At 39.1% G+C, this 25,325-nt stretch overlaps 1 protein-coding gene across 1 annotated transcript; it reads left to right on the forward strand.

Moving 5' to 3' along the window:
- The first annotated feature begins 5,152 nt into the window (after positions 1-5,152).
- Positions 5,153-19,964, forward strand: gpr139 (G protein-coupled receptor 139). Its single transcript, XM_005808863.2, has 2 exons — positions 5,153-5,609; positions 17,300-19,964. The coding sequence occupies exons 1-2, from the start codon at positions 5,495-5,497 to the stop codon at positions 18,292-18,294; spliced, it is 1,110 nt and encodes a 369-aa protein (XP_005808920.1). The 5' UTR covers positions 5,153-5,494; the 3' UTR covers positions 18,295-19,964.
- Positions 19,965-25,325: the final 5,361 nt, after the last annotated feature.

Genomic DNA, 25,325 nt, shown 5'->3' on the forward strand with positions numbered 1-25,325 from the left:
TATGTGGTATGGTTGCGGGAGGGGAAAATAATACAGAAATGTTGGAAATCATTTAATCTAACTTTAATTCAACAATTTATGAATACTCCTTTTTCATATAATATGCATTTTAGAAGCATCAGTACACTAAAACTACAGCCGTTCTGTGAAAGTCAAACTGAGAGGGTTTCATTTGGCTGAAGGTGTCACAGATTCAACCAAGAGGTTTTTATGCCACATTATCCAAAATTAATTTGTCATGTTAATCACTGAAAACAGAAAACAGCATGTTTATAATGATTAATGTTTGAAATCAATGTTGGGGTACCTCAGAGTTCCACACTGGGTCCACTGTGTTTAAGTTTGTAATTAGTTTAATGAAGTTAACAAGTGGCAGATTGAAAACTCAAACAGGAAGGACATATTTGTTTAGTTTTTAATTTTAGATGGCTTTGCAGTGCATTTAAAATTGCTAAGGTTTATCAGTCACCAACACACTACCAGTTGACACATTATGAAGTCTTAAGGAATTGAATATAACTTAGAAAATATGTTAACATCACTGCTGTTTTCCCTTTCAACGTCCTGGTTCAAGTTTCCTGCAGTTTCTAAAACATCAAAAGTCACCAGCTGTGACAGAAATGTTTTTTACAGAACAGTGGACTTCAAAAGATTTCGGGCATGACAGTTAAGGGACAGGTGGAGATACTGCTTATCATATTTCCCATAAAATTGCACCATAAATAACACTGAAACTCCAAAAATCTGAACTGCTTCCTGACAAGTAATACAGACAGCATTTAATTGTTAATGCTCATCCCATAATTATAAAGTTGGTTACTGCTGCTTAGTTAAGTCAGAATCCATGAAAAAAGCTGCAATGTTGTGTAGTAATAAGAACCCAGAAGAAAGAGAAAGTAAGCAACTGGCTGCAAAGAAAACAGAGTGCTTGAGTTCAGTGAAATAAAGCCCCAAAACATATAAAAGTCTAAACAGAGGCAGCAGGGGGAAATAACACATGACAACACAGGAAGCATAAATGGGACTGACAAATGGCAAACTAGAAATGAATATAGAGAAGAAGAAAAAGAAGATATGGCAGGCACAGAATGAACATGGAGGAATAATGAACAGGGACACTGATAGCTGGGACAAGCAGGCTTTAGATGGTGGATAGCAATAAAGGAACCAAGAAAGAATAGATTATTAAACCAAAATAGCAACTACAACACAAATCAGAACCCAATGCAAGACATGGAGTACTGAAAGTACACAACAAAACCACACAATGAACACAAGTTCCTTCTTCTGCATAAAAAGGCAAAGCAAAGACCATTCCAACAGGGAATACAATTCAGGTTGATTGCCATCCTGTGAACCATAGATCCAATATAATGTGGGAAATGACCTGAAGGTCACAAGATCTGATAAGAAAGTTTGGGAGGATCTACTATCAGGGCCTGAAGGATGGCACAGAGACAGCAATACTCAACAAAAGGGAGTGATGCTGAGGTTGCAGTTGGGCCATCTGGGTCATTTTGAACCCCCTAATGAAATACAGCGGCCTGGACAGGTGACTGAGCCTCAATTCTCTCTCAGATTTAAACAGGTACTCGACTCCATCTGAAAAAGACAGATTATCCTTTATCCCCAAACACTACAAAAGTTGTCACAGAAGGAGCCAGTCCTCTATCCCCTTGGAGAGCACATGGACTTAAAGAGACAGCGCACATGTAAGAAGTTCAAACAGGAGCAATTAGTGGAGGTAATAAGTGGAAGATAGGAGGATTTTGGGCTGTGAAAGCCAGAATCCTTACGGTTTGATAGATGACTAAAAAGTTATCCATAGATGTTTAAATATTTGTGTTTCTGGTTTTCATAATTTCCTTATTGTTTATTCAATTAAATCTGGCCAATTTCATACTTATTGTATGCTACCTAATTGGCTTATTGTTATTTTACGCATTCAGATTTATATTTAAGGTTTCAGTAGTCTTCCTTCAATTTATCTTTCAGCTGTGCTCAGGCTGTCCAGCAGTTTTCCATCATCTCATTCCTCTGCCTGTGCTCTCCCTCAGCTGCTTCTACTTTCCTCTGATTAGCTCCACTGGTTTCCTTCCTTTATTACTTCCACCTCTCTCACTATTTAAACTCTCTGGTTTACTTTTTTTTCCAAATGGTTCTTTATGTGACAACTTCTGTAATTCGTTGTCATTTCCTCATTTTTTGTCTTGCAGTGGTTCGACATTAACCAATAAGTTGTTATTCATTTATTATTTACTGAACCTTTCACCATGAACTTCTCAAATTCTTCTCTGAATTTTGGTCAAATTTTTTTATACATGACAGCAAACCAATTTCTTAAAAATCATACAATTTGATTTAATGGATTTAAAAAAAATAGATTCTGTCTCTTGCAGTTGACGTGTACCCACAATGAAATCTACAGACCACTTCATTCTTTGGGAGTGAGGAAACATGAAAAATTGAGAGTTTGTTAAATACTTATTTCCCCCACTGTTTCAAATAACTCACTATTGAGATGCCATATCTAAACCTTTAAATAAAACCTAAAATAAAACTGTTTTTGCTGCACTTGCTTCTCCTTATAGAAACTATATTTTGCAGAAAGCTCACTGTTGCTCACTTTTTCAAGTTGCAAACCCAGTGACCTATTCTAAAGATCAGTTCAAATAAACTGTGTATGACCCCAAAATGAAATCTTTTTCACTTGTCTGCACAACGACATGATTGAAACTGGTGTAGGCTGTAAAAGGGAATAAGTGGGGCAAGAAAAACACATTTTACTTCACAGTGGCACATCAACGGCAGCAAAACGGTCCTGAGACCATTATGTACTGATTCTTACTGCAGCAGTCAAATGTGACCATTGCTCTTCAGGACAAGTAAATTGTCTGCCTGTGAAACAGATTGCATTCAGCAACACATTTGCTGTAATTGCTGTAGGAGGTTACATTAGACCTGTGACCACAAGAACAAAAAGCCCCGTTGGATTTTGACCTTTACTGTCCCCACTGTTTCTTTCTGATTTGACACAGAAATGTGTTACATTATATTATATGGCCATACAGTAGCCTAAGCAGTAGGGAAAAGTCTGTTCAAATCTCAACGAGAATAGCTGTTGAAGCACCAAATGGTGAAAAAAGAAATTTTCTAATCTGTAAAAATGCCTTCATTTAATTAGCTGTTTTAATAAAGTGTAGTTCAGTTTCAGAATTAGCATTTACATGGTGTGAACTTCAAGAATGTGCACTGCTGCTTTCTCTCATTAGAAGGTAAGTAAAGGCACCAAATGTAAATTATTCACGTCACGCAGTTTTTTAAGTGCTGATTGTTTGTGCTATTTACATGCACTCTTTTTCAAAACAAACCTTTTGAACTTTTTCATACTTTCCTCATGATGCTATCACAAGCTGTCTGGGATTTTAGGTGATAGATAATTTGCATGTTTGTGGAAGTGTAAAAAACTAAAAATATTCAACATTTTTAATGAATACATATTTATAAAGTGTGCCAAGTGTGTGTGGTCAATTTTTGTTAAAATAAATAAATAAAAAAAACATTTGGGCTATGTCTGAACCATTTTTGTTTATCTGGAGACCAAAATTCTTACCCACTTAAGTAGCTTAAGATTTTTTAGATGATCATGCAATAGATTCTTATTTGGATTTACCTCTGGACTTTGACTGCACCGTTCTAACCCATCTTTAACATAGTTTCTTCAAGTATAGACCAGTATTTAGCACCATTCATCTTCCAGTTCCCTCTGACCAGCTCCCCTGTCTCTGCTAAAGAAAGATGGCATCTATTCAGGATGCCATTTTAATTTTTCACCACATGCTGCATTTTACCTGTTGTCAGTCTTCAAATGGGACTTCTCATGGCCTTCATTCAACTGCTATTTCTTTTTTTCGCCACTCTTTCATGAATGCAGATAACACATTGCTTGATGAGAAGGTCAAAGCTTGGAATTTTATAGCTTTGAACTTCTCTTCTACTTCCTCTCTGACCTGTCGTCTGTGTTCCTCGGTCTTCATGATGCAGTTTATCCACTAATGTTCTTTTACAACCCCCCGAGGCCTTCCCAGAACAGCTGGATTTAAATTGAAATAAAAATGACACACAATTGGACTCTGAAAGCAACCGATCATGCTCAATTTTACTAAGATGTATAAGAAAAATGGCGCCTGAGTAGCTTTTTATGCAATATTTGCAGATCTTATTTGTAAAAACAAAATACACAGCCAGTCTATATTTTTTCTTCTGCTATGAGGTCGTTCACTATTTACTGTTGGCAATCATATAAAATCCCAATAAAATGCATTTTGTGGCTGCAAGGGGACAGAAAATGAAAAATGTATGGGTTGTGAATAGTCTTGGAAGCCACTGCATACAAATTCCTCTCCTGCTGTTTTAGGTATTAGGTTTTTTTGTTTGTTTGTTTGTTTTTTTTCCAGATAATTATTTCCAGATAATTAAAATAATTAAATTATTTTATCTGAAGAATAGGAATAAACAGTGCTGCCTGCTATTTCTTTCCTTTGTGTGAAATTCCCCAGTGATTCCGGCTAAGTAAAATTCTTGAAGATATTGATGGCAGTGTGCTGTCGTTGAGTTTGGGGAGTAAGAACACATACTGCCTGTCCCTGCTACAGAGTCCAAAAAGAAAAAAAAAGACCCACAGATTTAATGTTTTTTAAATGTTTCATTTTCATGGTCAGCTCATGGTTCAGCCTGTTCATATTGCATGGCAGCCACCTCCCTGATCACATGTATGTTTTCTGCATGTTTATGTTAAACAAAGAGGCGTATGTACATGTGTGAAGGAAGCTGTGATGTTTCTGAATTGTTAAAAAGTGCAGAATTTCACCCACCAATAAAACGATTGACTGACAGACAGCCAACAGCTCTGTCCTCTTCCACAGTCAACTTAACCCTCCTTTTATCTCCTTTCATCCATCACATCTGTCTTCCTGTCAGTTTTATTATCTCTCTGTCTCCCTCCTCCACCTCCCACCTGCAACCTCCTCTCTTTCTCTCCCTCTCTGCCCTTTTCATCCCTCACTCCCTCCCTCCCTCCCTCCTCGTCTCTCGTTCTCCTCCTCCTGCTGTGCTGTCTCCTGTCGCTCCCATTCCCCCTCCAGCTCTCACACTCATGCAGCATCCTTCCCTCACCTCTTCTACCTTCACACTCACCTCCTCGAGCCTCCGTCTGCCTGCCGCCCTCCTCTCCATCACCTACTAACACACATCATTTCTCGCCTCTTCCTCGAGTCTCGTCTCTGCCTCCTCCTACTCCTCCTCCTCCTCCTCCATCTCCCGCCGGTTTTCCCTCCTTCTCATAACACTCTGCACCCACTATTCACACACTCATGCTCATTGGCACCCAAGGACAGAACAGCTTCTCGTCTGAACCGGCGATGGTTTGATCCTTTTGGCTAGACTTCTTGACACTGAGCTCAGCTGAGGAAGAGGACAAGGACGGAAAGAAGGCATGGAGCACAGCCACATCTTCCCTGTGTCCCACCACAATAGAAGCACCGGGGGATGCCCTCTCGGACCCCTGCCTGTTATCTACTACAGCGTCCTGCTCTGTCTCGGCCTGCCTGGTAAGAAAGTCTGCTTTGCCGCCTGCATTGCTGCTCTCTCCCAGAGTTACGCTTTGCATTTCGATTTGTTGTGCACTTGTTTGCACGACTGAGTAAGACTGGTGTGCACCGCTGCACACACACGCTGTTGATTTGTCACTCTGACCTTGTTACTGTCATGCATGCATATGCTTTATGTGTATTTGTTTCTACTTGTGCCTGTTGTTTTTTCTCCCCCTTTAGATTCCACCACTACTGTCTTTTTTTTTTTCTGAACGTCAGTTGAGGTGTAAATAGGTACAAGTAGTTGCTGGAGAAGTTGTGAGTAATCTTACTGGCTTGACCTCCAGGACAGGTGTGTGCTGCATGGCTTTTTCTCCAGGGAGTCGATTTGATAACACATCTGTCCTCACTGTTGAATGATTAGTCCATTCACCATCGCTGTCAGACTCATTTACTGCCTCTGTCCCACTGCGTAATTCATGAGCAATGACCTGCTCTCACACAGGGAGGCAAAACGACGTCTGTGCATGTGCGAAACAGAGACAGGGACACAGACGGCAAAAAAAAAAAAAAAATAGAGGTCAGACTAAAGATTAAATTTGCTGATGTCTGACTGGAGGTCAGGGTTTAGATGTCAAAAACCTTCCAATATACACATCCAGTCTACTTAAAAACACCAAGACATTAGAAATCTATGATTAAACAAAACTTATTTCCTGAGCGCTTTCTGATATTTACTTCTCATGCTGCTAGGAGAAACTTATGCATATTTTATTGGGAATGTATGTGATCAACCAACACAAAGTGAAAATGAAAACGTTGCATGTTTTTAAGTATTTGTGTGGTGGGAATTTCTATCAAGTTGCATTTACTCTAACATTACATCAAATTCAGTGCAATCATCTGCGTTGATAGAATGGAAAGATTATGGCAAAGCTAACCTGTCAAGACTAAATTAACAACAGAAGAGGCCTGTGGTGACTCTGGAGGAGCTACATAGATCTGCAGAACAGCAGGGCGAATTTAACAACGCGACAACCATTGATTGTGCACTCTACACATCTAGCTATTATCTAAGAGCAGCAGGAAGGAAAACGTTGTTGAAGGAAAACCGTGAGAAGCCAAGGAGGAAATGTGACCAAAGGTGCTCTAGTCAGCCCCAAATAAAACTTTTTGACCTACATGCAAAACCCTATGTGTGCCAGAAAGCTCACCCAACTAATCACCTGGCATTGACCACCCCCATATTTAAACATGGTGGTGGGAGCATCTTGCTTTGGGGAGGCATTTCTTCAGCAGGGGCAGAGAGACTGATTGGAGTTGATGGGAGGATGGATATTGTTGGAGGGAAATTACAAATGCATGCCACAGTTATGAACCAATTATTACCAGTAAACAGCTTTTATTGGTCTTGTGCACAAAACCCCAGTGAAATGTATTGCAGTTTCTTGTTATAATATGAGAAAAGTCAAACATTTCAAGGAGCTTGATTACTTCTGCAACTTACCCAGTATTTACAATTTTACTCAACAGGTTTTGATGTCTCTCTCAGCCCATTGCTGCAGATTAGCAAATCTCCCTTAGATCTGATTGCTTTCCCTTGATAAAGATTGAAAATGAGATGCTATCACGAGCGTAAGCCGTTTCGGTTGGAAATAAATCTGCAATGCAAAGACCAGCGCTTTTGTGAGCCAAGACTGCAGTTGCCCCAGAGATTTGCTGTCTTGTAAAAATAAGTCTTGCTTTCTGATCAAATCCTGCCTAATTATTTAAGTCAGCCGCCAGCAATTTGCCTCGCTGTCATTTCTTTTGATTCCGCTGCTGGGTTGCCTTTAGAAATGCAACCAAGGCTGTTTATTTAATCACCTAGTAAGAGTAACCAGGGGAGAGTGAGGGAGTACAACAATAAGGTGCCTGAATTGATGGCTAAGTTAAGTGCAGCAAGCTGATATTTTGCAGCAGTGACTTGTTCAATCATTATGACACAGCTTATTCCACTCAAGCTGAATCATGAATGTTTCATGGGAGCAGCATGCGCGAGTAGCAGCAGCATGACCTACAAACACACATGCAATAAAACCTTTTTATTGACAGGAAACTATGATTCAGATTTTTCATCAGCTAAATGGGGTCCCTTATGCATCCAAACACTGACTCAAAGCTGCATGCTGCGGGGCAGGCAGGGGTCACATCAGAAGTGGAGATTTGAGGTAAGAAAGCGATGAGAGAGGGATAATACATCTCAAGTCATGGAACAAAATAAATCAGTTCGACCTGAGGAAATTATAAAGTAGGAAATGTTGAAAATTAAAGGCTGGAAAGAAGGGAAGAAAAGGGCACAGAGGAGAAGAACATTGGTGTTAGTAGAGGGATCAGAGTGCTAATAGGCAGAGAGATCTAGCAGAAGTAGCACCTCAGAGCACTGAGAGCGGCTGAGATGACAGAGCTGAAACTAATTGCCACGTTTTTAATTAATTGCTAACTTGAGCTTTCTGTTTGTGTCTCTACACGCTACACCAAGCTACTGGAGACAGTGGAGACATGCGCAGGCAGGACAAACGGCGTAATGAAGCTGTCGTTAACATGTTGCGATTGTAGATGTGAGGCCTGCTCCGTGGATTGTACGCCGTGTCTTAAAACGTTGGGTGCTAAAGTACGCTGTGTGCAGGAGGAAATCATTAGCTGATGAGCAACTCTATGGGACACGAAAAGAGTCTGAGGAAGTCCCTGTCTCGGTATGTGGTTGGACATTTCTGCACACAGTGTGCTTCTGGAAGTTTTATCGCCAAACTCATTTAAAAAGGGAAATAAATAAATGAAAAATGTGCCAGGCAGTTTCAGCAATAATAACTCCTCCAACGTTTATTAACACCCCTGGTAGAGATGAGTGATGTACAAAATAAATTGATTTTTTTTTGTCAAAGTGGCACAATGAAAAATGTAACTGAAACTTTTTGTAATTTATAATGTTACTTTTTAAGGTGAATGTAAAATTTTCACCTGTAAAATTATTTAAGGAGCTAAATTATGAAGATAATATAAGAGCAGCATTCAAAATAGATTTTTAGCTCTTTTGCTCTCATTCTTTGTAGAAGTAGCAGAGGGACTGAGAGGCTAATATTTATTTTTAAAAAGACACTAAGAATGTTTTACCTTTTCTTTACCATCTTATGTTAGCGCTGTTAGCATTGCTAAACAGCAGGCTCCATTTGTAAATTCCTAATGACGTAGTTCTTTACCTGAACCCTAAGATGTGCAAATAGTTGAAAGGCTAATTAAACTGCTACTTCTCTGCCTTCCTATTACTCAATATTCTTTGAGACGTGCACACTGTCCACTGATGATTGAAATTTTATATTCAAGCACATCAGACGCACGCATTTATTGTGCAAAACCCCAAATTTGCATCAAGAAAATTCAGTTTCCTTTTGAATAGCTTGTTACATCTTTTGGCTTTGTCTGACTCCATTCGAAACACCGTAATGATAATTAATCCAGTCATGACATGCAATTATATAAATCTGCCCTTATTCAAAATAGAAGCGATGACATGCAAAGTTGTAAAATTTCCCTTATAAAACAATAAAGTTGTTCTTCTATCTGTGCTGAACTTGAAGCAAACAAGCACAGTATTGTGTTCTGTCTGTGTTAGAATGGACCCAGACCAGGTTCTAATATGAGTTTAGACGTTACTGCACTGACTAATTAAGATACAGGCTAAGCAACACATGCTGTTTGTCTCCCTGCATTACAGGATGAGAGATCAGGAACTAAATAAATACCCTTAACCCTAAGAGGCTAGATTTGCTTAACCGCCGTAATATCCAGCTACTGAAATCAGACTTACAGTACGTCAAACTGACTGGAAAAATATTGTATTTTCTTATTTTTAAGGAACCAGTCACTAATCAAGCAGAATATAAGGTGGTTATGATGAACAGACAATGTTTTAGTGCATTTCTGTATTCCACTCGATAACTTAAAGGTCTTAAATCTGACTGTTATACTATTACAAAAACTATCTTTTTGTAAAACTGACAGTGTTAATGTACCTAGTCATTCAATGTGTAATTTAGGGAGCAAACAAAACTGTGATATTAGGTAAAATAATTTCTGGAAGAGTGCGGGTAAGAGTCATAAAAGGGTCAAGGGAAAGAGGTTTAAAAGGTGCATGGGTGCTCTGGTGTGGAGGGAGATTATTTCAGCTATTATTTCTCCTCCTACAGCCGCACGTAGGAGGAGAGAAGGTGTTAAACCTGGATGAGCGACAGACTAATATAAAAAAGGAAATCGGTTTCTGAAAGATGTGCTCTGTCCTTCTAAATCTGAGTTCTTTCATTTCTTTTAAATTACACACTTGATGCTCATTATTCTGTTTCCAGTGTCCTGCTGCTGAGGTGGTTTACTTTTTCACACAGCAGCCTAACGATTTCACTCCTTTAAACAAGTCTGATGTCACTGAAACATTCAGGCAATCAAATTGTGTCTCCTTTGCTTCTTCCATGCAGTCATGCCACCTACATGCCGGATTTGTATCTTTTTACAGCTGCGAGTGTCTCCCCAATTTAAAGAACCAGGCTGTGAAATGTAGTAAAAACAACCAGCTCTGCTAAAGTGAACATTTCTCCAACTAATTGCACAAAAAGTGATCCGATCCTGCACAGTTGTCACCGCTCTGGTGACTCCTCCAAAGGGTGACTGGTGTCTGAGCAATCTGGACAACATCTCCTCCCACGCCCACTTATCCACCCGTTCAAGGGGAAAAGGTCGGGAGTCGTCAGCGCCAACAACCGCTTCTTCTTCCGCGCCGTGGTGCGGGCCAAGTGTCAGCCGTTACTTAATGAAGAGATGGGCTCCATCGATTTTCAGTTTGAACTATCGATCCATCAATCTGCACCCGTGACGGGGCATCTGGAGCAGGATGGTGTCTTGTTAATAGATCCTATCACTCTCAAAGCAGGGTTTGAAATTGGTTGAGATAGTCGAGATAAAAAGGGGGAGCAATAACAGATTGAGCATTGCAAATGAATAAATTAGGTAGGTTGAACTTGGAAACAGTGGTTTAGAAAAATATAGGACTGCAAGGAGAGGATGGAGAGCTGGCGAGGGGAAAAAACCGACAAGGGAAGTGTTTGAGGCAATAAATCAGAGATCTGCTGTGACAGAGCCGACTTTGTTTGGCCAGCTGACACAGAAAACTCTGTCACAGCTGCTGGAAACGCACCAAGCTAAACCTCTGTATTTGTTTGTTGGTTTTCACAGCAGTAGCAATGTGAGGATGATAACAGAGATCTGGAGCTTATGAAGTCATTCGCGTTCCTCTTTTCAGTCAATCTATATTTATTTAATTCTGACTTTACCTCGAGTCTCTGTTTTATCTGCACTGCTTCACCTGTAATTTATTTTTTGTTTGGATTAAATTATTGAAAAATTGAACTTACATTTGATTTAGAGCCCATAAAAATCACTTAGCTGGCACTTTCCATGCATATCAAACAGGTAGTTTGAACAATACTAATAGTGTTGGTTCTGATTTTATCTTTTATAGTATTGTACAAAAACTTCATGTCCATACTTATTTTTAGACTTATTTCGTTTGAATATTTTCATTTCTTTTGGTTTAACTTTTTTTCCTTGTTGGAGTATTAATATCACATCCCGTTTTATTATTTATAACCTGTTTTTTTAGTGACATTTCTCTAAATGTTTCTGAATTATCCGTATTTCTCTCCAGCCACTTTCTCATCTGACTGTCGTTTGCAGTTTTTGTACTCCCTTGATTTGTTGATTCAGCATTGGATCATTCCTTAATGTCTCAGTCAAGGTCTGCTGTTTTCAGGATTTTTAAACAGTTCCTGCAAGCACTTTTTGTTTCCAAGTCTTAAGCATCCCCTTGATCCAGAAGTGTGACTGTTCTTAAATGAATAGGTGCTGAGGTGAGCAGGCAGAATCCTGCATCAGTACTTTGATGCAGCAGCTTCTTTTTCTCTCCCAGTCTGTAAAATATTCTTCAATTTCCTGCTTCAACACAAATCTCTGCTCCCCATTTCTCCTCCCTTTTTTGTGCTACCCCGTCACCACTCAGCCCACATGTTAAACTTATCTTCAGATTAAAATATTCTGCACTGATATCACTCCATTTCCATGCAATGAAAGCATATAAATCAGAGTTTAAACACTGAATGAAAGCTTTTCAATGGGTTTGCACTGAGGACGTGCCCCTGGTTTTGCTCTGAGGATTTAATAGATTCCCCCGCTTTATGTCCGCTCTGACACTTAAGAGAAGACAAAAGGGAAATGGTTGTCATCAGGAACAAAGTGCCTGTGACCTTTGAAGCCAGCTTTGATATTCACCTCCTCTCTGTGTCTTTCGCCTCCCTTCTTTTGCCCCGACAGTTTTCCTCTCCACCTCTCTTTTTGTCTTCTTTAGTACTTATAATCCTACCTCTCATTCCCTCTTCACCTGTTCTCTTCTTAACTTTGCGACCTTCAACAGAACAAGGTTTTCTTCTCATCCTCCTTTGCCCTTCTTTGCTCTTCATAGCATCCAGTCATGCTGTCAAGCTGCAAATTGCTCCAAATGATTTCTTTCTTCTTTTCTGTGTTTGATACGAGACCCATGAGCAAGCCTCAGTCACTCATGTCACTCATGTTTTTAACGTTGGTTTTTCTGGATTAAACGGTTCAGGGTCATATGTCGACAGCCCGCCTCTAATGACGGGATGAGTCAGCCTCGTTACACGCATCAGGAAGCACGCTGTGTCTTTTCTCTTCCTGATACACAACGTCAATGGCCGTGGATGTCCTTATAATATAGAGCAGCAGGGGGAGAGGAGACACAAACTCCCACCTTGACAAATGCACAATCAAAAGCAAAATGAGGTCTGATAAAGCCTGTGTTTTATTTTTCCTCTCAGTTGGAGATGCTTTGTTTTTTTGTATTGTTTTTAAACTAAACAAAGAAGGTGAAACTTTGGATTCATCAATCTGTGAGTCTGATTTGTGTGTAGCGCCTCGGCTTTCCCCGCTGAGACAAACCTGGCCTCTGCGCCAACATCCCTGCTAAATGCCAAGCAGATCCACAAAGACAACGTTAAAAAAAAAAAAAAAAAAGGCCAGAATCAATTGAAATGGATGGGCAACCCCGTTGCAGGGCGGCTGCAGCTAAATGGAAAATGTCAAGCTCACGAGAGATCCCTTTTGTTCATCTGTAGAGGGCCCCTGCTGCAGCCCAAACAGAATAACGTGCAGGCAGGGACAGTAAATATCTCACATTTCCCCATTTTATGTCACTTCAGCTGCAAGTGCTCTGATAGATGGAGATATTATAGAGAGAGGATTTGAAATTTACGGTGAACAAACCCAAATTAGCACAAAATTGTAGCTACATAAATAAAAATTTGGAAGGTGTGAGTGGTTTTGGTATTCATCCCTTCAGAGTCGATACTTTATTGAACCAGCTTTTGCTGCAATGACAGCAGCAAATCTGGAGCAAACATGTCAAGCTCTGTCAGATTGGATGGAGATGGAGATTGCCCATGGGCATCTGTTTAATTGGATTTTTTTTCTGGGCTTTCACTTTTTAATGGGTGAACAGTCTTGGACCCACGCCATCATATTGTAACTCCGCTGTATGTTCAGGGTCTTTGTCCTCTGCTCCAATCTCAAGACTTTACTGACTAAAAGGTTTTCTTCCAGGATTTCTACGTCCATTCATTTCCTATTACCCCTGACCACTGACTGTTACCATGTTTCACTGAGATGGTTTGTTCAGTAAATACACAGCGTTTTGATTTCAGGTTGCATATGACCAGAGCACCTTTTTCCACATGTTTGCTGCATCCTCTTTGTGACTTGTGGCAAACTGAAAATGCAACATCTTACAGCAACATGCTTTCTTTTTGGCATTCCTCTCTACAGGCCAGATTTGTGGAGTGCACACCTAGTTTTCCTGTCAATATATTCTCCCAAATGACCTGTGGCACTCTTAGCAGCTGTTTTGATTGATGCTTTGTTCACCCAGTCTGTAGGTTTGGGTGGATGGTCATGTAGGCTTGCAGTTGATATTCTCTTTCTGCTTTCAGACAAAGGACTAACCAGTTTTCCAAGGTGTTGAATGTTTTGGTTACTGTTTTATAATGTAACTATGGTCTCCACAACTTTCTCCTTGCTCTATCTGCTGTGTTTACTGATATTAATGCTGTTTGTTCATTAATGTTCTCAAACAAACCCTTGAAGTCTTCCCAGAACTGTTGGATTTCCACCGAGACTAACGAACACACGTGGGCCCTGTTTAATTTTATGCGATGGTTGTCAGAGAAAAGGGGTGTGAATACAAATACCAAGCAATAATTTTATAATTTCTAAAAACTAATAAAAACATGCATCATTTTTCTTCCACAATTATGTTCTGCTTTGTGTTGGACTGTCACATTGAGGTGTGTGGATGTGACAAGAGCTGTTCAAAGCCGTTTAATATAAAATTAATGCAAAATTACACGGATGAAGTCATCCTATTAGCTTTGAGGATATTGGATCGAGTTTTGTTACACAGCAACCAACAATGACTCTTTACATAAAATCAAATATGTTGATGAGACACCAAAAATCCCTAATGACCCATCATATAGCATATTGAGTCCTTTGTTGCATCAGAACAACTATTTTATTTGATTAGTCATCCAAAGGATTCGATGTTATTATCAAATCTGATAGGAAGGAAGTAATCAATGCAATTATGATTAAACTTTTTTTTCTTCTTCTTGCTTTGCCGTCCCTGTGGCAAAGTGCTGTCAAGTCACAAAGGATGATGGCATTTTAAATGCAGAAAACTGTGGAAAAGGTTTAAATCATGCCTAATTTATTCATGTTTTGATGCAGAGGGAGCCGGTTGATGTATGATCTTGTAAAATGGTCTTAACCAGAAAGAAGATATGTAAAATGTGTTCTGCAAACGAAAAGTGGACAGACACAGCCCATGAGAACAAGAGGTCCTCCATCTGAATTTCAGTTTTTTTCTCTTGAGTCAAAACAGGACAAAAAGCCAGCAAGTACCTGGAGCATGAAATTTGACTTTTCCAATAATTACTGAAGTTTTAACATTTCTTCTTTTGTTCTTCATGTCTTTTATCTTTAATTGTGCACCCACTGCAAAATAAATTATGACCAAGGACTAGTATTGGACATAACATCAGAATAAAAGCTGCCAATCTCCAAACAAAAACTTAATTCAATATTTTTCTGAAAGAATTATGTGTGAAATAGACCTAATTACTTTCCAAATCAAATGTGGAGTGCAATCATGTTAATACATCTGTTAGAAACCACAAAAACATAACCAAAATACTTATTTTTAATAGCAGTATACATCATAGACTACAGCAACATTTATGAAAAAAACCCTCAAGTCTTCCAGAAAACTCTCAGTCCTAAAGATGATTTTCCATATCTTTTTCTGGATATTCTGGATATTAACCAAGCTGGAGAGTAGCCCTTTATGTATTGGTGTGCTAAATCTTCCAAACAGCTTCGGCATGTCATTTATGGTTATTGATAGATCAGACCCTAATGAATTGGCTCATCTCTGACGATTTGTTTGTGTGTACATGTTCAGAGTCCAACATTTGCTGATGTGTGCGCACTCTGCTGCACAATCTCCCAGCCTTGCAAGCACATCTTTAATCATTATCCAGAGCCATCTTTGTAATTTGTAATCACTGGATAGTGGCTGAGGCTGTGAAGTGTGATCTCCCAGACTCCAAGCTGCCATATTTAATCCAATCCCAGATGCATTATTGCAGACAGGGACACGATCACACAAGCTTGCATGTACAGTGATGGCTGCTAAGTGGATTAATGTCTCCGAAGCTGCAGTAGGATGTCAGAAGTGTCTCTGTTTGAGGTAACACACTAGACATGACTTGACACGGTGCCAACAGGTTGCACTGAAATATGCATCTTATTCACTGAAAAAGGATAGGTACAGTACTGTGTTTTTGTTAGTTGGGTAACTGAACTACAAGTTATCCTTTTGAGGTATTTATTAATTTGTTTGTAAATGTTTGTGAAGAGAAAATAATCCAAAATTGTAATATTTTGAAATTCTTTATAAAGCCCACAAAATGGCTATACCCTTTCACTAAAATTATGGAAGGAAGTGAATTGCACTTAAGAGGCAATAAGCCATTTATAGCACAATTAAATTACTAGGTTACCCTCAGTTGTTATGAAAGTGCTGTATAAATCAAAAATGGCTTAAAAGAAATTTGATTGTTCGTCATACCTACGTCTAATGCCTTGAAATTGTAGTGACTTCACAATCTCTGACATCGGTACATATATACATGTATATATATTCCTTTATTTAATCAGGTAAACCCCGTTGAGATCTAGATCTCATTTTCAAGAGATATACATGTATACCTTGTTTCAAAAGGTTGATCATCTCAAAACTCAGCCCAGTACTTGAGTCTGTCGTCGTTGGATTTACTGCTTTGTTTTGGGTCATCTTTATGCTGTTGGGTCAAGCTCTACTTGGCTTTAATTTTTCACAGATGTTGTCACATTTTCATTTAGGATCTTCTTTACACAGACTTGGAGGTTTCTTACAGCCAGCTTTGAGGGGAAACTCATGTGTACTGCCCGCCCTGGACATGCTGGCAATTGTTTTTAATGCCCTCCATTTTTTCAAATTGTTTTGAGACCCACTTAAGTCCCTTATCTAATAATAGACTATTAAACTGCTACAATTTTCTTTCGTAAGGCTTCAAACAGCTCTATTGCTGTCACAATGGTGTTCATTTTCACTTCCACAGTCAGGATTACACTGTCGAAGCAAAATATTTAAGTATAAGGAATAAGTTGCTTTCAAAATACTTAGTAAAGGTTACTCTAATGACACTCATAATATGACATACCTGTGTGGGATTTAAACATTTTAAGTGTGAATAAATGTGGGGGTGTTCCTCTGATCAATTGTATTATTTATCCTATTTTATGAAAAATGTAAGGCTTCCCAAGTGTTTTCTGATTTTTCTTTTTACATTATCATTTATTATAATTTCAAAAACCCTCAATTTACCAGCACTTTCTGACCTATGAATGCAAGGTAGATGCAAATTGGCCAAAGATCTTTGTCAGCATCAGTGAGAATGTTTAATGATCATTTCTGGGGAAACCATCCAGGTGAGGCAGACTTTGAGCTTCATTTCAGAAGCTAAATCACTGGCGAATGGACGGCAGACAGTAGAGCCAAGACTGTGAGGCTGCATGTTGCCCTTGTCACTGTGTTGTGACTTTACTCCTGATTGGAGATAAGAATTTGGCCAAAGGGAGAGGCAGTTGCCCCTGGAATTACCCAGCAGGTGTCAATGAAGTGAAGAAACAAATAGGAGGAACAAAGACAGATAGGGTTGGCTCACTTTTAGCTTCGCAGAATATTTTTTTATCTTGTTCAAATTAAAATTGCTTGCATGCTTTTGTTTTGTGCAACTTGTGTCAGTATTTGCAATGAATGTCTTCAGCATTTCTGTCGCCGTTAGCTGCTCCTACATTTTTATGTTGTTTACTGCTGGCTGTTACAATCACCAGAGTCCACTAACAATCAATCTCTCTGTTTCCCTCCCTGCCCTAACCTATGCCCATTTCTTTTCTACCTACACCACCATTTTCCCAATTCCTTCAATCACCCTCTTACTCACCACTCCTAGCTAACATCCTGACTGTGGTTATCCTGTCCCAGCTGGTGCTGCGTCGTCAGAAGTCCTCCTACAACTATCTCCTGGCTCTGGCTGCTGCTGACATCCTTGTTCTGCTCCTCATTGTGTTTGTTGACTTCATCCTGGAGGATTTCATCTTGGCTTCCTTCCTCCCTCCATCCATAAACAACGCAGTGCAGGTTCTGGAGTTCTCCTCAATCCACACCTCCATCTGGATAACAGTGCCTCTCACCATCGACCGCTATATCGCTGTTTGCCACCCACTTCGCTACCACACAGTGTCCTACCCCGCTCGAACACGCAAGGTGATATTTGCTGTGTACGTCGGCTGTTTGCTATCCGCGGCACCCTATTACTGGTGGCCTGAGTTCTGGCACAGTCTACCTGGGGTGGGCAAAAGCGATGAAGGAGGAGGAGGTGGAGGAGAAAGCAGCAGAAGAACAGTGGCCGAGCATGTCCTGGTTTGGGCTCACTGCGCCACCGTCTACCTCCTTCCCTGCACCGTCTTCTTCTCGCTCAATACCGGCATCGTGCGGAAGCTGCGAAAGCGCCGCAACTGCTTCAGGTTGCGGGGCTATTCCACCGGCAAGACCACCGCTATTCTCCTCGCCATCACCTCTGTTTTTGCCATTCTGTGGGCTCCGCGCACCTTATTGATCCTCTACCACTTCTACTCTCCACCACCCACCTCACAAAGCGCCGGCCGCCTGCTCCACGTGCTCACCGACGTGGCAAACATGCTTGCGTTGCTCAACACTGGCGTCAACTTCTTCCTGTACTGCTTCATCAGCAAGCGTTTCCGGGCCATGGCGACCAACATGCTCCGAGCCCTCATCCACTGCCGGAAGCAGCCGAAGCCATTTTACGCCAGTCACAACTTCTCCATCACAAGCAGCCCTTGGATTTCACCAGCCAACTCTCACTGCATCAAGATGTTGGTGTACCAGTATGACAAAAATGGAAAGCCCATCTGCATCTCCTCTTGAGTCCACACTACCAGCAGTGGTCCCTCAAATCCTTCAGGCAAACTTTGGCCACATGGGACTCATTGAGGTCACACAAGTTTACCCTGTTAGCGATAATAAAATAGATGGCTTGAAAGGTGCAACAACGCACATCAGATGCATGGTGCAAAATGTCAAAGCCTCTTGTGATCAACAAGGTTATCATAAAGCAGCAAACAGCATCGGTTAGATGCTGTTTGGTCCCTTCATGCAAAAAAACACATCTGCTGAGGAGTAAAGTTTAGGACAGATGAAAGCATATCACCACCACCTACCAGTGAAAATGAGCCGCCATTTGCAAAACATAAAATAACAAAACAAGATGATGAGTCCTTGGTGAATCATCAAATATGTTTTGGTCATGGATGTTCATGGCAGAAAATGAGGAAGAGCTTTTTACACATGAGTCTTTTATCTGTTGGGGAGATTGTTGCCGGTCTGACCCCTGCACATCTCACCTGTAGGGGTGATTCACTCAGGCAGAACCACGGACAGACTGCCCACTGCCCACGGTCGTGACTGTCTCTCTCTAGAAATGTAAAACAGCTTGTCATTTCCATTTTAATATGCAGAGGAGTCTCAAATGCATTTTAAATAGGGCTTTTACGAAATGAAGAACACATTCTGACTCTTCTCCTGACTGGGCTGTGCTCATAGTTCACCTATATTTCAACGCTCACATCAGAACTCAACCCTCACCGTCATTGGACGAAGGAGTTTTCATTCTTCTGTTTGTTGGTGAAATATTTACTCATGGTAGAGATGACTGTTACTGTAGCTTTGCAAAAACACAAGAAAAGAAATATGACTTGGTGTCAGTGTAGCACTGAGGTATTATTAAACTAGTTATCACCTTTTCCATTATTAGAATGAGGAAATTTCTGCAACTAGGAGATAGTCCTCTATTAACTATTAATGGTCCCTGATGACTTACTGTTAGCCATCATCCAGTTGCATATAATGAAAGCAAATGAAGATGTCTTTAACCCTTTATCTTTCCAGGAGACCAAGACAGAGAGAGGTAGAGAGGACTAGATATTTTGCTCTCCCTTCCTGTTGGTTTGTTTTTCCCATCTAAAGCTTTCTGTCCCATTATGCCACACTGAATTTGGTTTCAGGGCCAAAGCGACACATTACAGGTCTCGTCATTCTGCTGCTTTCTCTACACATTTTGCAGCAAACCACAGTCACATTAACTTCATGCCATTGTTGGTCTGTTGAAAGAACACATTTAAATAAAGACATTCCCATCTTTTTTTGCTGTGTGGCCCAACGACAGCACACTGAGATCAGTGCACGTTCATCCTTTAACCCTCCATTGCACATTATTAGGGATCTTCTATTTAATGGAGCTTTGCTGAAAGGCAGAGTTCTACTAAAACATGTCTAGAGGGATCAGACATATTAAGCTTTTCAGCCTGTAGCAGATTTGAGCGTATTTAGGAGACAAAAAAACTCCTATTTAGTGCTTCAATGTCTGAGACACTTTTTGTTTGTCCTCTTTAAACAAGACCTTCTAAAGGGTTCCTACATATTTCTCATGCATATTTTGCAAGAATTAATTTTTCAGTCATAGGTATAGATACAAGAGTTCTCTAAAAATGGAAGATACAGCAACGGACGGACGGACGGACGGATGGAGGGATGGACGGATGGACGGATGGACGGATGGACGGATGGACGGATGGATGGATGGATGGATGGATGGATGGATGGATGGATGGATGGATGGATGGATGGATGGATGGATGGATGGATGGATGGATGGATGGATTTTGTAGGCCACTGAATCGAGATCGGAGTCTTAAAATTGAAAGAAATGTTCAGACTATTTCCTTTTTTTGTTTGTTTTAAATGAAAGTCTAATTCTCTACATTTCTGCAGATATTTGAAGGCTAGAATCCTGTATGTAGAAGATATGGGATGGAGGGGAAAATGTAATCTGTTACCAGGTCAGCTTCACTGCCAGAGTAATTGATTGTGGCAAATGATTAATTTTGACTTTCAAATCGAGTAACATAATGATTTAGTGACAAAAATCTGACTGTTTGCATAGTAACTTACATAAAGATTTTTAAAAGTTGGAGATGCTTTGTTTGATCAAGAATATATACACTAGCAAAAACTAAATAATATACATTTTTATGTATTTATTTATTTATGAAAAACTTTACACCCAGATCTTGATCCCTGCTGTATAGACTTTGAAAAGAATACCATTTTTACTTTACATTTTATTCAAAATAGCATGTAAAAATAATGAATACATTTTTAAATAAACAATAGAAAAATTTACTGAATATAATTACTGATTGTTTTTTTTTATATGTCTCCACTGGTATTTTCACAATCTGTCTTTAGTATTGTGTTCCAGTGACTCCTTACCATCCAAAATGGTAATGTTACTACTGGACAGTAAGAGGAAACAAGTCTTTGAATTTAAAATATTACTTTAGACCTAAATCAGTCATGGTTGCTTTTTATTGCTATTATCTTGCAATTGTTTCAATTCAAGTACCATAATGATTACCAGTAGAGGTTGGACTGCACTATGTTTATAAAAGATTTAGGAGAAACATATGATGATACCTTTGTTTGTGATTGGTAGACTGATTTTCTGAGTTAAAAATCAGGTGTGTTGCCCCCTAGAGGTTCAATTACAACTTCTCTTTCTCACAAGCCCAAAACTCAACATGCAGTATGGCTCCTTCATGTACAAAATAATAAAAAAGCTGCTGGATTTAAGATTTTTTTACCGTCCTACTTGGCGGTGTACATAGTATTATAGCGTAACCTGTGGGAAAGTCAGATCTTACGTTTGGATTTAGGTTCCACATCAAGTCAGTTTCAATACATTTGTGTCCAAAATACTGACTTAACTCAACTATGTTGGCACAGCTGCCTGAGCAAATATTAACATCCAAAAAATTTACTAAATTATATTTTACAATGTTGCAAGGTAAGGGCTAAGTTTGTGTATGAAATAGGAGAAAACCCTTTTCTGTAAGTGTTCTCACACAATTACTGTAACCAAACTGAAGTGCTACAAACAAAATTATCAACAATCAAAACAGATAGCAATCATGCCAACATTAGCTTAGCAGCCTAATGGTGCTGCACAAAACAGAAGAAGGAGAGATTCCAAACAAATCATAAAGCTATGCCCATCTTAGGTGATGCGTTGTCAGGACAGTGTTATAAACTGGCTATTATGCTGGTTTTAATATTGGAGAAAAAATAGATATAAAAAAACCTAGAGAAACAGCAGATAGGACAAATATTGGTTACTGTACAGAAAACAGCTACTAGAGTGCAGAGAATCAATGGTGAGTAATTGAAGTTTGCACAATAACAGGGCTGATGTCGACCATACAATACTGCTGAAATTTTGGGTATTTCCTGTACTTTATAGTTAGTTGTCAAATTTAAAGAAAGCATTAATTTAATCTCATTAATGCACACTTGAACGGGACTAGCGGTATTAGCAAATGTCTAATCTTAAACATGTGAGGTTGTCAAATGTTCCTGACAGGAACATTCCTAATAACCTCTATTAGTGAAATGCAGAGAAATACATTGTTATTGAAATGTTTATAATTAAACTGATCCGAGAATTAGGATTTTTAAGGCTTTACTATGGTATTTAACCATATTCCTTGATAATGTATGACATTTTAATGAGAATATAGTCTCTATACATCAAAATAAAAAATAAGAACATTTCCACATGTTAAATTTAGAAAAGGAGAAACAAGAATTTGTATATTAATCTAACATAAGATAAAACATCTTAAATGATTAAGATATATATAGATTGAAGTAATTAGTCAGAAGGTCCATGATAATAGGTATAGATGTACAGAATATATATAGAACAGGTTGCCAACATTGTGTCTAAAGATATTTTTGCATTGAACTTTCTAGAAAACTGATTTGAAAATCCTTAGAAGTTTCATTGCAAAATGCCACAAAGGCTATTAAAAAAATAAAAGTTATTATTAGAGAGGAAATATTTATATTCACCTTTAGATCAACATGAGACAAGTTAATAACTATTACCTTGCATGAACCGATTTTCTAATTTACCTAATTTTGGAAAATATCCAATATTCCGTTTTCTGCTGCTCACACAGCCTAAAACTGGCTTGTCTTCTGTAAATTTCCAATTTTTTTTTTTTGCTCTTCTCTAATTGATTTTCTCCACAACTGCGAACTGAATGAAGGATTGGCGATTGCCATCTGTTTCTCACCTCCTCCATCTCATTCCTCTTTTTCCTGCACGTTATGCCTTAAAGCCCTTGCTCAAAGTTAATTTCTCAAGTGTCCTCTTTTACTCCTTCACTGATTACCTCGGAGTCTTTCATGCTATGGGCGTACTAATGATTTTACTCCATGTTTTGTCATCAGAAAATTGATGCCCATAATTGAAGACCATGAGGGGAAGCCAGTGAATGTTGTGCATTATTTAATGGAGATGAATGACCAGCAGGTCAATAACCAATAATCACTCAGTGAGCTCCTTAACTACCCCCCACTCTTCCCAGCACTGAATGTAATGGAGCTAAAATATGTGCTTTATTTTAATCAATACTGCTAAATGAGCAGGTTGTGGTCATTAGGAAGGTAAAATTGCGGAAACATTGTTTCTGCCTCGGCCCTGAGGAGCTGGTGCTAGATCGGCATTGCGCTGACATTCATTTCTGTGTCGGCTCCATCCAGCTTTTCTCTCATGTTAATGTGACATTTGTGAGGGACTCGCACCTTAATGCCATGCTGGAGGCAGACATGCTGGGAAACCAAAACAGTGTAACATCCAGCAGTTCCCTCCACTCTGCAAGGTGAGGTCTTTCATAGAGGATGGGAACAAGTGTGTAAGGGGAGGTCATTGCCAAGAAATATTTCCTATTATGAAGGAAAAAAATAGGGGATCTATATTTTCTGGAGCCTGATATTAAGAAGATAACCAAGCATAGATCAATCAGAGGGGTAAATTGTATTTTCTCTCCTACACATCCTCAGTTTCCTCTCTTTCTCTCTCTTCTAGCTCAGCTCCTTGGAGTGAGTGTGAGTGAATGTGTGCGCGGGTGAACAAGCGTACGCACAAATAAAGTTTGTCTTAGACTGAAGCTTTAAATCAGTTTGTGCCATAGAACTAGTAATATATAAAATCTATGACATATTTAATATAAGACGAAGATAAATACACACAGCACATTGTCATCATTATATATACCTGAATGTGCAAATGAAGCTTCTTGCATTTCAGTTCAGTGTTTTATGGGATTGTGATTTTCTACAGAAGTACTTTCTTTTTATTTCTCTTCATGGCAGTATTTAAAACTGTTTTATGTGACTGTACAGGCTTGCATAATTGAACATTTTTTTCTGCCTCATGAATGTATCAAAATGTATTACCGTGCTGCATAGAGTATGAAGTGAATTATTGCCTCAAATTTTTTGAATAAAGAAATAAATACCAATTTGTCTAAAGGTTGAGCTGTTGGTAAAATGTGTCTTTTTGTCTCAATTCAATAAGCTATTCTACAATAAGCATAGAAAATGTTTTTTTCTAATCACACGCAATCATAAGATATGCAGAAGCTAATAATGTTTTCTTGTTACTTTTGATTCATGTGGCTTACAGCTGAAGCCAGATATTTACATGTACTGTTTGAAAAAGACACACAATCCATTTATTTCTCACTGCAAGACATTAAATCAGTTTAAATTCTTACTGTTTTTAGTCAGTTTGCCAAATCCAATAATAATCAGAGAACTGCCTCTTGTCCATTTGAAAGACCTACTTGGGTCCAAGTTTAAACTTCATAGCTGCCCTCTTGGGGGCTTTTGTTGTCCCCTGCACCTCCTTAGTTTTTATTATTAAAAGATTGAAAAGAGCTGGCAGATTTGGACATAAACTTTATTTTTTCTTTAACTATGTGGTAGGAACTTGCCATCCTTTTGAAACAAAAACCCAAATACTCACATAATAAATCCATTACTTCTCCAGCTTACATTCAGTTTCAGGAAAGGTAACTATGATGATTAGAAACAAGAGTAGGCATTTTTGTCTGTGATAAATATAATTATTTGGACAGCTTTGACTCAGCTGAGCGCAAAAGGAGAAAATCATCTTCATCAGATGACGCACACACAAACAGCACTTTACTCGGCAAAAATCATAGATTTAAATTGAAGCAGCAACACTTTTTTTTTTCACCTTCCAAAACAACATCCACAGGCACAGAGTCAGCCTCTCTTATTACCATGTTCACAGTCAGCCAGTTGTTAATCACAGATCTCAGGATAAACCAATTAACACCTCTTGCAAGGGAAGAAATTCTGCTCTTTTCAAACATTATGCACAAAACACCAGCAGTAAAATAAAAGAACATTTGTCTGTTTCAGAAAGACAATCTTTCACTATCCTTTTTTTTCAATAAACCCACATTATTGTAGATTATATGGGCTGAGGTCACTGTGCTTTTCATCTCAAGGTAATATAAAATGGGTTCATCTGATAAATGTCCTGTCGACTCCAAACCAGGAGAGGCTGTTGCTTCTCTGTAAGGAGAAAAACAAGGAGAAAAGAGAGAATGAGAGGGGGAGGTGGAAAAATCGAGGAAAGATATGTGGCTTCATGTGTGTGTCTGCGCTTTATGTCTGGTGTGGAACTGCAGTAATAAAGATTGATGGGGCTGCCTGATTGCACTGTGATGGGGTTTGCTGCTGATTGCATGTACGAGAGTGCACGTGCGTGAGTGCACGAGCAAATGTTTCTTAATTCATCAATTCCTGTACACCTCAGGCTCATGGAAAGACCATTTGAAACATGGACCAGTTTGCTGTTTGTTTGTTATTATCCAAATCAAAGACTGTAAATATTTCAGTGAAATAATATGGATATATTTAAGCTGAGCACGAGCCTAACATGCAGATAAAATGTCCTCCATACATTGTCTACATCCTCTTATTCCACATCAGAATCATTCTTATTAAGCTGGGTAACCGAA

The sequence above is a fragment of the Xiphophorus maculatus genome, chromosome 16, assembly GCF_002775205.1.
Source record: "Xiphophorus maculatus strain JP 163 A chromosome 16, X_maculatus-5.0-male, whole genome shotgun sequence".
NCBI classification, from domain to species: Eukaryota; Metazoa; Chordata; class Actinopteri; order Cyprinodontiformes; family Poeciliidae; genus Xiphophorus; species Xiphophorus maculatus.